Source organism: Onychostruthus taczanowskii, unplaced genomic scaffold (assembly GCF_017590055.1).
Source record: "Onychostruthus taczanowskii isolate IOZ18803 unplaced genomic scaffold, ASM1759005v1 scaffold11, whole genome shotgun sequence".
Lineage (NCBI taxonomy): Eukaryota > Metazoa > Chordata > Aves > Passeriformes > Passeridae > Onychostruthus > Onychostruthus taczanowskii.
Window position 1 is genome coordinate 8,572,178 of NW_024497629.1, and position 17,680 is coordinate 8,589,857.

The following is a 17,680-nucleotide window of genomic DNA, read 5'->3' on the forward strand; positions in this document are numbered from 1 at the left end:
TTGTCCCTGGAGGCCCAGTGCAGACCAACCCTGTCAATTGCTGCTGTTGTACCTGGGCACAGGAATGGTGGAGCCCTGGAACCTGGCATTCTGGAGTGTTTTTAGCATCCTCACGGGACGGCTGTTGTTTGACCATGGACCATTAAATTCTGCAGTGAAAAATGCAGTAGCAGTTAAATTGTGTGAAGGATTACTATTGCAAAAGAAGGGCATTTCTTATTTATGGTCTTGTCATTGTGGCTGATATTGTTTGCTGTTTCTATTTTTGAATTTCTTCCTAAGCTTTAAAAAAATGTTTCATTTTAGTGCATGAAGCAGAGCTCCTAAGTTGTCCTAGAATAGGTAGGCAAGTGGTTTCAGCAGGGTGGGAGAAGGGGAAATAGGGTAATAAACATACACAGACATCTCTGTAGGGTTTTCCCTTCTGTCAGTTAATATGTGAAATTTTAATAATGGTTGGACTTTGTATTTTTTCCTGGTATTCTGCCACCACTTTTTTCCATTAGTTATCTCATTTCCCCCACTTTGTTTTCTATGATCTGATCATCCAATTCACTCCACAGATGATTGTGAATACTCAGTTTTTTTGCTTCATGTGTTTGATGGCACAGATTGTGCCCCATGAAAGGTTTTACTCTCAGTAAACTCTCTGCATACAGGAGAGAATATTGTTCTTAAATTTTATTACAAGAGAAGTTTTGTTTAGTTAGTAAGCAGCCTGGGAGGTTTTTGTTAGTAATAAAGAGAAACTGCTTCATCTAAAAATTGTAGGTAAACTTAAGGTTCTTCCACACCAGTCATGCTTTGAGGTCTGGTAATGAGGCACAGATAACTGATTTCTTAAATGGCAGGAAGACATTTAATAGATCTAGACTGCTTTCTTTTTAATAGTAAGGCTTGGCATTTAAATAAGTGGGTTGGGGGGGAAATAAAAAAGTAAAATCTGAATGGAGACAAGATGGAGACAAAAGCTTGTGGAATGTTGGCTAGAAGTCAGTCTGAATGTTATATATATCATTTATTCCTGGAGCAGACATGGGGATTTTGGTCAATTAAGTAGGTAAAATGTTTCTTGTTAGTGACATCTTGAGTATTTTTTTGGAAGCACTTGGTAATTGGAATGAAATATGCAGCATGGTAAAGAAAGTGCACTTTTCATTTGGCATGTAATGGTTCTCAGCTAGAGCTGAGATCTTAGGAAGATAAATCGTATTTAATACAGAGACAATAGTGGGCTAGAATAAAATATTCTCTGGAGTGTTACAGGCAAGAATGTGCTACATAGAATGTTATGGTCTAGAACACAATTTTACAGGGTTTTTTGTGTGTCGCTGTCTTCAAAAGAAAACTTCTGAATTAGAAGGAACACACTTTTTACATGAACAGCATTATCTCATACTGTTAATCACCAATCACATTAAAACAAACTATGTATATGTTAAATAAATAAAATCACTTCTAGTTGTTTCAATGATTGAATGGGATCTTAAAATGTTGTTGTATCACAAGCATTCATATGGTTGACTGGAGTTTATAACATGAATTTTTAGCAAACAAATCAGAAACCTCATTAAAAGTCCAACTGTGGGATTTAACTGGTCACTTAACATTCTAAAATGTCAGCTCATTTACTCTAGAGAGAAATGCACTGTTAGATTTTTCCATGCAGCTAACTCAGCCTACTAAAATAAGACTTCTCGAACAGCTGAGTGTGGCTGTATGAGTCAAGATGGAAAGGCATCTCAATCAGAACTGCGGGAGGGAAAAGTAAAGGGAGCTGATTTTTAACTTAGGGAATTGGAGTAAACTTATATGGAAAAATACATTGATAGTACTACCTAATATTGTGCAAAGAAATCCTTTGCCTTATCATGGAAATACGCAAGTATTCTTAATATTTCCTATTATCTGTTTAATTGTGTTCTCTAAGTGCTGTGGGATTAATTTGTTTGTAGCACAGTAGCCAAGAGCCTTATTGTGGGCTTTTTCTGTAAGAAAATGCAATGTTATAACTTTCTGTAATATCCACAGGTTTTAGGACCTGCCCCAAAATGGTGTTCCTTCTTGGACAACTTGACTGAGGAACTGGAAGAGAATCCAGAAAGCACTGTTTATGATGATTACAAATTTGTTACCAGAAAAGACCTTGAAAATTTAGGTAAAACAGTTGTACACGCTATTTGGCTGACTTCTTTGTTCAGTTTTTGAACATTTACACATCTGATTTTTGTAATTTCAGTGTGGTGTATGAGGACTGGTAGAAATTCACTGACAGTAGTTTTCTCTTGTTTTCTTTGTTATTAATATTCCAGAGTGATGGCTCTAAGTTCTTTGGTTCCCAGCCAGTATAACACAAGACACTTACGTTTCTCAGATTTTTATCTCAAGAAGGTGATTGGTATTTGCTGATGTAATACATCTGGGAATCTGCTGTGCTTTCATATGCCACATGGAAGGCATAGGAAGAGAAGCTGGTTTAGTAGTCGAAATATTTTTGAAGTGCTGAAATAGAATTTGGAACTTGCAGCCAAAGGCTCCCCTATTTGAATGTAGTAATTTTCAGAAAATACAAATCATTCTAGGGCTAATAGTTTCAAGAAATTGAAATACTGAAAATTATATAGCAGAGAAGGTAAGCAACCTTGTCCTGAGGCAGTTAGTTCTTTTTCTGTCCATTACATGATTTGATTGCAATGTTTTGCTCCGGTTTACTTAATTTACCTCTGACTGTGAGTGTTGGGTTTGGCGCAGGGCAAAACATTTTAATTAAAAAATCTCTCTATCACACTAAAAAAGGGATTATCAAACACCTATGGACTTTCAAAAAGTCCTTTGGAATTCTTTGTGAAGTTCTATAGAACATCGTGCATGTGGGCATTTTTTAAAAGTGCTCAGTAATGTGTATTATGACAAGAAAACTGGATCTGGTTGCTCTCAAGAAGCCTAAAATTTTTTGCTGGCCAAAGCGATTCTTATTGCCAGTTTTACTTAGTCTTGATGTCATGATTGTGGCTGTTAGATTGATATTTTGCATTGGCAGTGTTTGTTTGTCTTAAGGAAGTGAAGTGGCTGGCTTGGAATAGAAGTTCTTTATATATGAAAGCTCTTTGAAATTCTCTGGAACTTTTTTCCTAGGCCTTGCTCATCTCATTGGATCATCATTGCTCAGAGCATATATGCATGGCTTCTTCATGGACATAAGACTTTATCATAAGGTAACTAAGGCTGAATCTTGTCAATTTTTATTCTTAACAATAAAATATATGTGCTCTGGGTTTTCTTTGTCTTTTTGTGGTTTTTTGTTTTGTCTGGAGTTTTTTTTCCGTCCAGATAATGGACTGTGTCCTGTATTAATGGTATTTTCTTTTTACTTCCTCCTGCTTGTTCAAAGGCAAAAATGATGGCCAACCCCTTTGCCTATGAAGAATATAGAAGAGAGAAAATAAGGCAAAAGATAGAAGAAACTCGTGCACAGAGAGTTCAATTGAAGGTAAATCCTAGAAATAAATAGTATACTTTGGGAAAAACTGTTCATAAAGAGTAATATATTCCTAAGTGTATCTTAGAGATGTAGTGACTTAGGATTTAAATCTGTTTATCATTGGATACACAGAGTAATTTATAGAACTTCTTGAATGGAAACATAAAATTCCCATGTGTGTCATTTTGAAATGCTGATACCGAACTAAAAGAGCAGGTCTCATCTCATTTGGCACTTGAGCAAATAATCCACTGGTAAAACTTTGCATTTTATACTTCTCTCATTAAATTACTTAAGCCACTGAAACATGATACTCTGGAAAGAGATACATGAAAATTTTATTGTGTTTATAACTAATAACTTTCTAGATTGGATCTGTTCAACATAAAAGGAGAAAGAGTTGCTTTTAAAGTTCTAAAGCTGATGCATTAGAAGTTAAAAATAATATACCAGTTCTTAAATCTTCTCTAAGTGCAGTTGCTTTACTAATACCTAGAAATATTTGGAACCAGTCAAGGGACTTTTCTGCAACAGTTGTAAGAATGTAAAGCATGTAGGTTGCATGTGTAAAAGGCTAATTTATGAATTGCTTTCCTCTTTTTAGAAACTCCCAAAAGTTAATAAAGAACTTGCACTCAAACTGATTGAAGAAGAAGGAGAAGAGCAACAGTTTAGTAAAAAAAGAAAACAAAAGGTGAGCTCTTGTTTTGCTGAATTCTCTAGCTGGGAGAACAGAATTAGCAATGCTTACAGGATTCATGTTTTTTTGTTGTTATTGCTGTTTGGCCAAAGAGATTCAATATACCATTGGTTCTGTTTCTTATAAACAACTTACTCTGGTAGGTGGCTTTAAGATGTATTTCACTATAGCTGCAGCACAAAAAAGACCGTATAGTAACTTGAAACTAAAAAGGATTACATACTCACTGTGAAGGTAATATGGGTTTCACAGGACTCCAAAAGCTGGTTAATGCAGCCTCAATACCACAGCTCTTCAAACAAGACCTGTTGTTTGTATTTGTTTTTGGTATTTTGGTGGTGACCATGACAGGATAGATGTTGTCTATAAAATTTAAGATACAATTGCCTTTTTTTGTGTATACAGTTAAATATATTGTATAGAATAGCCAAAATAGGTCTGCTTTTATGCAACAGGAGTTCTTCTGGGTGTTAAAAGTAATCCATTACTCTGCTATGAGAAGTTTTTAATTGAAGAAATGGGTAAATGTTAATATCTAGTGGGGGGTGGCTTTTTATAGGTAGCACTTCATAGGTGCTCATTCTCACAGGAATATAGCATTCATGACAGGCAGACACTAGCTGCATGTGATAAATAATGAAATCTTATGTGTTGAGGTTAGTAGGAAAGATGAACTACTAAAAAGATAGGTGGTGGTGAAACTTAAATGAGAGTTCAGTAGATGGGGACTGATTTGTCTTGGAGTACACAGAGATAGTGTTATTAAGTGGACTAAATAGAGTGTATATAAAAGTGTACATAGAGGTTATTTTTCTGGAACAGTATTAGAGTCCTATGACAAGCAATTTATTTTAGGCTTTGGGATTTAATATTTTGCTGTGGTTGAAAGTTACACGTTTGCACTGGTTTTATGTTTGAAATTTACTCTTCTTGTTTTCTGTATTCTTAGTTCCACCCTCCTTTTCTTCAGTAACAATGAAAGCCTAATGCAGTGGTGGGATTAATATGCTGGTATAAGTTGAGCAGTGTTAAACATCAACATTTTCTATTAAAAAGCTATGTATGCAATGATTTTAAAATGACCGTAACTGGTCTTCTCATAAGATGAATTAGTAGCTTGAACTGTTCTGAATTCACCAGTAGCATAATTTACACTGAGTTCATTTTACTTTGACATGAATTAAACTGCCTTTTCCATTCTGTATGTGAAAGTAGTGAAGAAAAAGTGTTATAATATGTATAACAACATTTCCTCTTAAGTATTTACAATAAAATAATAGTAGCATTACATAAGGACATGTACCCTTATAATTTGTTTTACATGTTGTAGACTCATCCCCATCAGGCAGTATATTTGCCTTGCAGGTACTGCTGATTAGTCAGTAGAAATCAAATGTCTCCAGACTAGCTGGCTGAATGTATGAGAAACATTTATTTGAAAATATTAGTAATTGTGTATTTAAAGTGTCTGTACTGTGCATTAAAAAACTCTTGCTTACAGGTAGCTTAAAACAATCTTTGTTAGAGTACAATAAGCATAAATCTTGATTTTTATTTGACCTGGAAGGATAAAGCAACTGGCATTTCATATGCTGGTTATTAATTTTGTTTAATTAAGAAAAAGTGTTACTTATTTTGTTAATGTCTGTTTCAGAATTGTCTAACTTGCTCATGCTTTGTTTCTGTTCCAGAATCTGCCCAGCCTTCTCAAAGATGATCGTTTTAAGGTCATGTTTGAGAATCCAGATTTCCAGGTGGATGAGCAGAGTGAAGAATTTAGACTACTTAACCCACTTGTTTCTAAAATAAGTGAGAAAAGAAAGAGGAAGCTAAAGATCTTAGAAGAACTGGAAGCACAAGGACAGGTAAAATATTTTTCATTTGGGTTAAGAAAGCCTATGGAGTTTTCTTTTCCTCTCTTTCAAGCTTTCAGACTTCTCAGCCAGGAAGATGGAGGCAATGCAAGAATGTCTTATCAGCTACAATAATTAATTGTAATTTATAATTTTAATCTAGTTTTTAGAAGTAATACTGGTTTTACACAAATACAGGTTTGAAAAACATAAAATATGTAGATGGTAACAACTCTGTAATATATTTTCATCTTATTTGCTGTTACTGCTTTTGTTCAAAAGTTGTAGTTCTCTTCAGGTCTATCTGTGTAAAAGCTGTCAGTACTCTAATTGCAGGAATGATTTGGAAAGAAAATTAGTTGATGGTTTCTTATTTTATACTATTTTTGTCTGCAGGAAGAGGAGGAAGAACCAGAAGGAAAAGCAAGTGATGCAGAAAGTTCTGAGAGTTCAGATGATGAAAAAGGCTGGGTTGAAGAGGTCAGGAAACAGCGCAAGCTTTTACGCCAAGAGGAAAAACTAAAGCGGCAGGAAAGGCTCAAGGAGGATCAGCAAACATTACTAAAACCTCAGTTTTTTGAGATTAAAGAAGGAGAGGAATTCAGAAGCTTCAAAGACTCTGCCAAAAAACAAAAATTAATGAAGTAAGACGAATGTTCCTATTTTAATAGGTGGGGGTGGATGATTCTCAAGTATTTCCCTACAGTGCAGGCCTGCAGTGTTTTGACTTGGAAGCACTTGCTAGTAAAGCTGCATTTGGTGATCCAAGGGTATAACTTAAGGTGACATAGTCACTGAATGCCTTGTTTTATAGATAAACAAATACACTGTTTAAAGTAGGACAGAGACAGAACGCAAATGAAATGAGTAAGATACTACTGAGTCAGATTGGGGGATCCATTACTCAGTGTTACTGAAGTGCTGTTCTACAGTGACAGTGATGTCTTGTGAGACTGGTTATTTTTCTCCACCAGTGTCAGTATGAAGTTAAGAGACTGGATGATTTTAATCTGACTATCCAAAAGGGTTTAGAATGCTACATGTGTAGTCACTGTTTTGGGAGTAGAATCAAGGTGGGTCAACATGGTAAAAGAAACATTGTTTTGTTTGGGTATTTTTATGGCATCTAGAAATTTTCAAAATCTACACTGTCCTGATAATGTCAGGACTTACTATTTCTGTTTTTCATTTTGCAATACAAAATACCAGGCTAGGAGGGTGTTTGTTAAATGTAGGTTTTTGGTTTGGTTTGGTTCTTTCATTTCCTTAAATTGATGATCATCTGAAATAATGGGTTCATAGATAAGCATGTCGAACTAAAGAAAGAGCACATTAAATTAAAGGACTTGGCTTTGAGGTGCTCTGTGACTGAAAATCTCATTGATTTAGTTTTTTCCAGAGGTGAGTTGAGCCCTTCAGAAGATGAGATTTAATAGCATTTTATTGCTTGGAGCACAGACACTCATTAAACCTTTCAAGACAGCTGCTTCAAAGTTCTTGCAGCACAGCTGGTGCAGAGCAGAATTTTGATTAATGTTGGAAATGGGTTGTTGAGCTAGATGGATCTCATAATAAACATTTTGGTTTTATATAGAATGAAATTATACAGTCAAAGAAAAAGTGAATAATACACTGGGGCAGTTTCTTGACGTCACTAATGACTACTCTGCAATCTAGTTGTTTTATGATGAGAATTTCTAGGAGACACATAAGAAACACTTGATAAAAATTCAACCTTTTAACTAGAATGATCATGTAATATGGATTTTTAAGGATTAGCATGACACCATAGTGTTCCTATGGTAGTCAGATGGTCTATGATTTCCATTTCCATGTTGTACCTGTAAGACCTCTTTTAAGTAGAAATAGTGGTATTTTATAAATTTTATTTATATAAATATTTAAATATTTTAAAGTATAAATAGTGGTATTTTATAAATAGGGATTTATAGCAGTTCAGCAAAACTGATTGCCATGTTTTCCTTAGCTGTTTTTTTTATCAGCAAGTAATTTCACATGGATTTTTCTTTGTTCTTTTTATTGTATATACCCGCTTACTCTGAACTTTTAGTTTCCTTAGATGTTTCCATTAACTTTCTTCTGATTATTTTTCTTTTTTTCTTTGTTCCAGAAGATGAAGTAACTTGTTAATTTTGTCAGTTTTTCTTCTTTGTCAGGAGAAAATCTACTCTGGGTACTCTGACAAAGTATTATAGGTTAAAAATAATTTTTTTACAATGTGATTAGGTTTATAGTGATATTAGCTGCAGCTTGGAAGGAGCCTGAAACACTGGTCAAATGGCACTGTATTCTCAGTGCAAGTGAAATATTTCATTAAAAGGCTGTATGGCTGCAGACTACTCATATGCTGTTCTTTTGCACAAATTCAGCTGCGGAGCTCTAAAGAAAATTCTCAAGGACATTCAATTTGAAGCATAAAGATGTAATTTTGTTCAAAATATGGAAGGCTCAAATGTGAAAAACAGTGTGGAAATTCAAGTAAATAAGCCAAGATAGTTGTAAGGAAGAGAAACATTTAGAAAAAAATAATGCAGTGTGACACAGCACAAAGTAAATTCTTTCATCTGGGTTTAAGGGAGAGAAATAATTTCTTCACCCCAGGAAAAGCAAAAGCAAATACCACAGATCTGTCCTGTAGATGAAGGAATATCTGTGATGACATAAACCATTAAAAGACTTTTAACAGACTGCTTGTAAAGAAAGGAGAATCTGTGTTAAGATTTGCTGCTAATAGATACCTTCTCTGGTAGATGCACAGATAGGATATAATGTAAAATGTAAAAAAAAAAAAAGCAGAGGAATTTGAGGACAGAATAGGATGACCAAAAAAAAATGTGGTAGCATAACTTCCTTTGTTTTCTGAGTTGCTGTCATTGAATTGACTTACATGGAGTTTTTTTATCTTTGTCTAAGCAATTAGCTCTGTACTCACTGATCCCCTTTGTGTTCGTCCAAGCATTGTTCTCAGTATGGAGTTTGGTGTTCATCAAATTCTTAGAAGAAATTTAAAAATCAACAGCATATCTGTTTCATATAATGCATATCTGATACCATTTTGTAGTCATAATGATTTAGCCTGTGTTGTGAGCTAACTTGTTTGGTTTGGTTAGGAAGCATTTTTACATATTAGAATTTTATGAAGAAAATAAATATGTTTTGTGCTGGCCTCATTCAGTGATAAGTAGTCAGCATAAGAGTAATTAATTGAAGTAGCATACTGAAAACTGGAAATACTGTAGTGGCATGTACAATCTGGTGAAGCTGGCATGTTTGTCTTTGATTTCTTATATCCAAGTTACAGGATGATGGTCTGTGACCAATATAATTAAGTACCTTAATACCTTCACTATGCATTTAATGGCTAGATGTTCTTTTTCTCTCTAATCATATAATGTTCTACCTGAGGAAACAGTTTATGACTTATATAAAACTGGGTGTTTCTTTTGACATGTTCCTGACTCAGCATGGCTCCAAGCCCAACTTTCAAAGCAGTGATGCGTACTATAAATTTCTTTCTAGACCGACAGTCTACACATTTTTCCATGCAGGAAAGCTGCAGAATTTACTTGTGGTTCTATAAAACACCTTGTTTCAAATCCATCTATGTTTAATTTTCCCCTTTTGTACTCTTACTCAACAAACCTGCAAATCCTTGCTTTCTTTCCCTACAACGTAAGTTTCCTACCTAGTAACTTGAAAGGGAACCATAAAAGGAAAGGATTTGTGTTCTAAGTGTTCTTTTGATATACTTGATGTCACTTCAAAGAGTATGTTACTGAAGTTAAAACATGTCAAAATCAAAAACGATAGTCATATTTTATAAAAGGTATGACAGTTAATGTATGTGTCTTCAGAGGTGGCCAAGAAAGCCAACAAAAGCATATGATATTCCTTAGTATTGCTAAAGAGATATTCCTGTTTTATAACAGGAGAAGTCCTGAGAGACTGTTCTTTTATAATGAGGAAGAAAAAATTGCATGGGTAATTTTTTGGTTGGCTTTTACATTAGGGCAGGGGAATTCGCTTGCCATAATGCTCTGAATGTATCCCTTGAATTAATTTGTTGAGGAAGATGTAAAAAAAGCCAACCAAAACAAAAACCCCAGCTGTTGTTTGTGTATCAGTATGTACAATTCACTATCACTTGAGGTCTGCACGATTTCAGATCAATAGAGCCATAGCTATGTTTTGTTCTGTAAGATTACAACCCCACAGCATGCTGCTAGTATCTACTCATTTTAATTTTTGTCCTGACTGAAGCAGTGTCTAGGCAGTCATGCTAAATAATTGCTGGGTAGTAGCCATATTTCTCCAGTTCACTTTCAAAGGGGAGAAAATGGGACTTGAATGTAGAAATCCCACCACAATGTTGGTGACTGATCTTCTGCCACAGTTAGCTCTAAGGCTTAGCTTGTCTTTCCGATTCACACAGATGGAACAAGTTTTTACATGTACTCTATGAAAAATATACTACAGAAAAAAATACAAAGTACCTAGTCATGAGAAATAAAGTAGTTCTTGACAGTAATTTTTCATTGTTAATCTGAAAAGTCTTTGTTACATAAAATGGCTCATTAAACAAAATTCAGTGGACTTCAGAGACTTCATGCATAGGCCCCAGCCATGAATTCTTCATACACAGTAAATGCTGTTGACTTTGGTGGCTGCTATTTTTTTATATATAATCTCTATTTTTATGATTATTTATTTTCCACTTTAAAAAATGTACAGAAAATGTCTCTTGGCCCTTTTCAGAGAGAGCTAATGAGGTACTAATAGTATCTCAAATTGCAGAAACTAATTTTGTTTGCAGTAAGGGGAATGTTTTCTAAGCACATGCAGAGTGTGTGATCGTACAAGCAGTGTCATATTCTCAGAGGGTGCTACTTAACTCAAAGGACCTACATTATAGGAGAAGGATGAGCCATGTAAGGACTCCCAGGTGCCTTTAGGGAGGCTGGCTGAAGGCAGCGCTGTCCCTGCCTGCCTCCCCCCGAGCTGGAGGCTGTGTGGGAACAAAGCATTTTGTACTCCTCAGCTGTCCCACTTTACAGCCCGCCTTAACTGAAGTTGGCAACCATGATACTAAATACCAGCTCACAACTGGGGCACATCCCCCTGACTCGTTCTTGCAGGGCATTGACTTCAGCGGAGAGCTGCAGATGGTCAGTTCTGTCACAGCACCTGCTCCCTTGTCCACAGAAATGCTGGAGCTGGGTGCCTCAGGGAGAGGCTCTGCACCAGTTTGCTTACAGAGCCTCGGTGATAAGCACTGGGCCTGAAGGCATCTGCTTCTGTGCAGCTCTTGTCTGGGCCCAGGGTCTGGCTTTGTCACTTTCTCTTGTTTATGTTGTTCTTTTAGTCAGTAAACTACTCAGACTGTTGTGGGCACAGTGTCCAAACAGGCATTTGGGCTTGGATTAAGAAGTGAAGTGATTCGTTCAGAGATTAATTCATTCGGGTGTATAGTTAAGCTTACTTCCTTCCTTCAAAAGTGTCTCCTATTCAGAAATTATAAGATTTCAAGAAAAATGAATATATCTAGCATTACTTTTTTCATTTGTGCAGTTTAATATCACCAACTTTTTTCATATTTCAGAGAAAACTATAGCAATAGAAGGGTGTAGTTTCTTTCTTGACTAGAATCATGTTAATTTTTAGCAGCAAAAGCAATGAACTTTACATAAATTTTAAAAGTGTTTCTACTGAAAGCAGTGTCTGGAGGGAATTATTTGAATTTATCTTTCTTTCTGTTTCCTGAATGTTTATTTTTTATTTATGACATTTCAGGGTTTCAGAGAAATTGAGATTGAGTTCTGACTGCATTATCAACTTTTATTTAAAAGATAACTAAAAGATGGCAAAAATAGGGACTAATGTTAATTTTTCTCTGCAGGAAAACTCTTGAAGATCGTTTAAAGCTTGAAGAAAAACTTGGCACACTCAATGTGTCTGATACCACAGTAGGCAGCAAACAGGCAACATTCAAATTAAAGAAGGTGAGATATATATATATATAAAATTTTTAAGATAATGCACAAGTAACTTTAGTTTTTGCATGAAAGAACAGGAACTTAAAACCGTCGAGCAAATGTCCCTCTTCATTTCTTTATAAGCTGCCAACTCTCCAGGTTCTTGCCAAGAGAATGAAAGCCTCCGGTACTACTCTGTGTTTATCCCGTATAACTCAGGCAACACTCATAAAATCTTGTGTTCTGGTGGAAAATAATGGCTTGCATCTTTTAATAGTTTATTTGCAGAGGTACTACCAGAAGTTTGTGGCCTTGCCTGACTTCAGTGCCAGCACTGATCAGATCTCAGCCTGCAGATCCAAATGCAACTTAGGGTGCTGCAATTTAGGCTTCCTCTTGGTTCAGTATGTTGAGAGGTCTCAGCATGATAGAAGCCGAGCTCCAAACCACCTTTATTATTGACCTTATGTGACACAGGTCACAGGAATGAGCTCTGGTTGTCAAATTCCATATGGAGTGTGCAGTTGAACTGCTGCCTATTTACCTTTCCCAAGAGTTTTGATTTTCCATTCTAAAGGATTTTGTAGATTGCATACAGGTGATTGCTTTATAGTGTGGGGACAGTTAAATAAATGCCTGTGTGCATCTGCTACTGTTGCAGTACACTTAGGTATGTTTGTACTAGAAAATCGCTTAAGAACTGAAGAGAGGATCTAATTTAAAAGCTGAAGACCCATATGAATTGATAATTGACCTGACAAACTTTACTTTGATGAAAATTGGTAAACATCTTTGCTATAATACATTTTTTCTTACCACTGTTCTCACTGGTAAAACACAAAAATGGCTAAGTAGTTATTTAATTGTCACAATGGATATGCCTGAAGAAAAAAAACCAAACCACCATAGTTATTGACTGCTTCTACCTTACTTAGTTTACTGATTATTGTCTGTTTGCAGATGTCCTTTTTCATCTATTTTTGATTCCTATGTTGCTGGAATTTAATATGTGGTGACTGTGGAATAGGTTGCAAATTCCTGTGCAGGGCCATGTAGGGTAATGGCAATTTTACCAACTCTGTAACTGATGATGTCTTGTAGCTTATTAAATGGGCTTTGCAGGGCTTCAAAGCACAGGGTTTTTTACAGTAGCATTAACTTACAAAGTGCAAAGCCACAAGGTTTCTTGCAGTTGGTGGTGCAGTCTGAAGTGTTACCTTTTACTGACAGAGAGCAAGGTAGACAGACCTTGCAGGAAGAAGACTGACACAGCAGTGGTTTGGAATGCCAAATTTACTTGGTTCCATCAGATAAGATACAGTTTTGAGGGTTTTCTTCAATTATGGTGCTTCTAACACGTATGGATTTTCTTTTCCTGACTTTTTACTGATACAGCTTTGAAATATGTACACGGTTGTCGTCTGCATTAAAACGGTTTTTAAAAATCTAATTTAAAGAAAAATAATGCATCTGCAGTGGAGATATTTTCTCCTATCAAGAGAATAACAAAGTAAGACTTAACAAGTCTTCTCTTAAATAAACAGACTTTGTGTATATCTTCTGAAGTCCCAAGGAATGAACCAGGGAGAGCTAGGAGGACATCACTCTATGCAGTCTTGGCACTCCTTTTCAGAGGATGAAGAGTTAGAGTTAACAAGCCAAAAAAGGGATTTTAATTTCATTTGAAAGACTAACTTTTGCTTTGTGATGCCCTTTCCTCAAAGGGCAGACATATTTAGGAGCAGGTGGAAAGATTTAGTAGGGGAGAGAATTGTCCTTCCATAGGGTTGGTGTCACTTCAACTCCTAAGTCAGTGGAACTGAGGCTGAACTTGGCTCCTGCAGGTGTGGTATGTTGGCAGCTCCTGAGGCTCAGCTACCACTGACAGATCCAGTGATTAAACTGTTTGTCATTGATATTTCACAGTTTAGTTTTCAGGGAATTGGAATATGGTTCCTACAATGTGGCAGCTTATTTTTCAATTTCAATGTGCTTTATCATAGCAAATAGATCTAACAAAATAGCAGGATTGCTAAAATACTGAAGTACTTATATTGCTGGTACAGTATGGAAGACATTTAAAAACCCCAAACCTTAAAATTTCTGATGCAGATCAAGGTAATTCAGTTTAAGTACACTATGAGTAACTGTCAACATGAACTTAAGTAAGATTCATCAAGACTTTCAGAAGAGGTCTGGAGACAGGAACAAACTACCTGTATTTTCAAATAGTAGGTTTCTTGTTGCTCTACTTGCACTGAAAATGGGAATTCATAAATTTCATCGAAGTCTAAAAACCAGTAGCTTTTTCTGCCTCGATACCAGTATGGGCTGATTGCTGTATTTGGTAAACTGGTTTGTATCTCGCCTCAGCCAAAATGCTGTCCATGCAAGCAAACCTCTAGCTCAGTTTAAATGGTGTGTGAATGGGAGACTGGGAGATGAGCTGACATGAATGCTCTTGGTTGCAGTATGAGGTGCAGTGGGGATGCAGCTGCATCCACAGTGGTAACTCTGTCACACTCTCAGTGCAGTTATCCTCGGCTGCTTGAAATTGCTCGAGTTGCTGGAGTACTTTTTGACATGGACAGTTGCCTGAGCTTGGCTACTTCAGGTCTGCTAGTTACAGTTTATGCACAGTTTAAAGACAAGCTTTAGTCTTCCAAAGAAAGTAATAGTTTGTGGCTGTAAGAACCATTTCATCTACATGGTACATCAAAACATCTTCCAGCAGGTTTTTTATTAAGGGAAGAAACATTAATAGATCATGATCCACAGGAGCAGAGATTTAGAATTACTTTCATACAGAAAGTCCTTCTAGAATTGCATACAGTCTATCAAACACTTTAAAGAACTCCTAAGAACATGTTTTAGGAAACATGTATGCTTCAGCAAATTTAACTAATTGTTCTGCCTTTTAAAAATTAAATTGTGCCATATTAAGCCCAACAGATTTCAAGAAGCATTTGGACAATACTCTTGGGCACATAGTGTGGTTCTGGCTGGGGAGACTCCTGTAGGGCCAGGGGTTGGATTCAGTGATACTTGTGGGTCCCTTCCAACTCAGCTTATTCTGTTTTGTGATTTTGTAATTAAACTTGAAAACACTAGTTAACCAAAGTAGATACTAAGTAACCACAAACTGGGATCGATTTTCTTAAGGGTATTTAAACATAAATTATGCAGTGTATTGTTAGGCATTGTTTTTTTATCTGAAATACATTATTCACTGGTTTTTGTTATCTTTATGTTAAACATTTGCTTTGAAAGGCTTGGAATGATAATGTCTAAGGATATCTAGAATTAACAGTTAGAGTTTGACACCAGATAGCATGAGGCAACTAACTGTAACATTTCCAGATCTGCTTAATATCTGATTTGATATATTGATACTGGGACAATGAGGTGATGTGTAAATTTACAGGAACCTGAGTCTATTTTTGTTTTAATATTCCAGTCAGAGCAGCAAAGGAAACAGCAGGAAGCTGAGAAACAACATCGTCAGGAGAGGAAAACCCTTCGGCGCTCTGCCAGTCATCTCAAGAGCCGGCGTGGAAGAGGACGATTATTTCATTGATTTATGTTGGTTTTTTTAAGAAACTTTTTTACCTCATTTTTCATTTGAAAAAGGGGCTTTTTCAAATTGGGACACAGTACCAATGGATTTGTATTTTGATTCATTGGTGAACACAAAACCAGAACTTCCTAAACCTTGTGTTAATTATTGAAAAGTTTATGAAAGTTAAAAGTACTGACCAAAGGACACTATGAATATGGTCCATTGTGAACTGCATTTGTTCAGAAATCACCAGCAATTGGTTATTGTGTAACCCTGGATGTTTTCTATATAAGAATTTATGTATAAAACAAGGCTGCTTGTCTTTATTTAACTTAAGAGCTGTGAGTTTCAGTTTCTGAAATCTTTGTGACTGCTTAGATAAAAGATCAAAGGTAAGTTGTTTTGTCTAAAAGCTTATCTTTACAAGGACACAACAATTTTTTCTGGTTCTTGAAGGATGACACACAGTTGTATTTTTCAGAAACTGACTTTAGCTTTATAGTCTTGGGTTGCCTTTAGTAGCACATGATTCAAATGGTTGTCGGGACAATTGAGAATGCCTGATTGGGGTTCCCCCAGAGTCATTCTGTAAGGAAACCTCTTGCCACACCAGTGTACAAAGGGGAAGCTCAGAAGGGTAGTCCTTTTAACTTAGATTTTGTAAATACAAAACCTGGTCCTGATGTTTCTGCTTTGGAAAGCCAGCCATGGTTCAGCATGGATCATAGTGGTGTATGTTCACATAACAAGCACTTTAAGGCCATGCCAGTAGTCTCCTATGCTTCAAGAAAAGAGTTTAGTTAAATAACTTTAAAAAAACCTTGAACCTAAGTAGGTCATTATTTAGCAAATAAATTCGTTTTTACCTTTGATCCTGAAGGAACCTTTTTATTGCTTTTTAAAAGCCTTTATAAATTGCCTTTTTGCTAGATAAAGAAACCTGAACTTTGGATCCAACTAGAACCAGTGAATCTCCTTGTCACTGTAAATCTTTTGAAGAGACAGGTTCTTAAGTGTTTTGCTTTATAAACCAGAGAGGTATTAATCTGGTCAGGTTTCTTGGACAGTATTTATAAAATATTTGCAATTACTTCAGTAAAAATCATTGGTTTCTCATAGCCTGATTTTTTTTGTTTGTTTTGTTGTTAGATGATAGAAAAATTAGCCACATGGGTAATTTTTTTTCTCCTTGACTTAATTTTACCTGCTTTAATTTGTGGTTTTAATTATATTGCTGCCTTTATTTTAAAAGGGCCCTTTTCACCTGATATTTTCATTTTTAAAAACATACATTGTAGTCATCACATCTGCCCTTGCATTCAACTAAATGAGTCTCTCAATACCTAGTTTTTTACCTCTAGCTGTCAAATTTCTGCATTGTCCATAAGCTTCTCATGCTTTTTATTTTTGCATCTTCCCCCTGGAGCATGATGTTATCTCTTAGACACTATTTGTGTGCTTACATCATACACAGGGCTATAGGAATGTGGAAAGGTTAACAGTGGAAACCTCCACTGGAACAGTGGCCTCCATCGTGGTTGATGCAGGGAGAGTTGAGACTGAGAGGACAGAACTGGCATTTTAAGAGCAGGAATTTGGCAGAGTTTGCTCCTTCTCATGGTGGGTCTAAATCCCATTATATTTGATCTAGAGATGCATTTATGGTTGAAGGCATTTGTATTTTACAATGATTTTGTGTGCTGTCAAGAGCAGTAAAAAACTAAATGTGGTTGATCCGCAGGATGGTAATGCATTGAGTTTGAAATGGTTAACTTTCAGCTTAAAATGAGTGTATTTCTTGTGTCTTGAGATTCTTCTGATGGACTGTTTTAAGTCAGTGTTTTGCTTTTCATGCACTTACAATCATAATGTAAGTATTGTGGTAGTATTGATGTGTATTTAGGTTGAAGCCTATATGAGTAAAGGAGTGTTCTTTGTACTGGTAGATGGAAGGCACGTGTAAACTGCCCTTAGCATGCTGTTTATTTCACCTCAGAGGAAGCTGGGATACACTTTAAACACCTCCTTCGAGCTGCAGGCAGTGATCTTCCTAATGCACTCCAGGACACCTTTGGCCTTCCTGGCCACAAGGGC

General features: G+C 36.0%; 1 protein-coding gene across 1 annotated transcript in view; it reads left to right on the plus strand.

Annotated features, from left to right (window-relative positions):
- Positions 1 to 15,894, plus strand: part of NOL10 (nucleolar protein 10) — a 48,760-nt gene extending 32,866 nt beyond the window's left edge. Inside the window, exons 14-21 of the mRNA XM_041421531.1 lie at positions 2,032 to 2,158; positions 3,136 to 3,215; positions 3,392 to 3,490; positions 4,086 to 4,175; positions 5,873 to 6,046; positions 6,431 to 6,678; positions 11,952 to 12,054; positions 15,485 to 15,894. Coding sequence (XP_041277465.1) covers positions 2,032 to 2,158; positions 3,136 to 3,215; positions 3,392 to 3,490; positions 4,086 to 4,175; positions 5,873 to 6,046; positions 6,431 to 6,678; positions 11,952 to 12,054; positions 15,485 to 15,604 — 1,041 coding nt within the window. The 3' untranslated portion in view covers positions 15,605 to 15,894. The remainder of the gene's footprint in view (positions 1 to 2,031; positions 2,159 to 3,135; positions 3,216 to 3,391; positions 3,491 to 4,085; positions 4,176 to 5,872; positions 6,047 to 6,430; positions 6,679 to 11,951; positions 12,055 to 15,484) is intronic.
- The last annotated feature ends 1,786 nt before the right edge of the window (positions 15,895 to 17,680 follow it).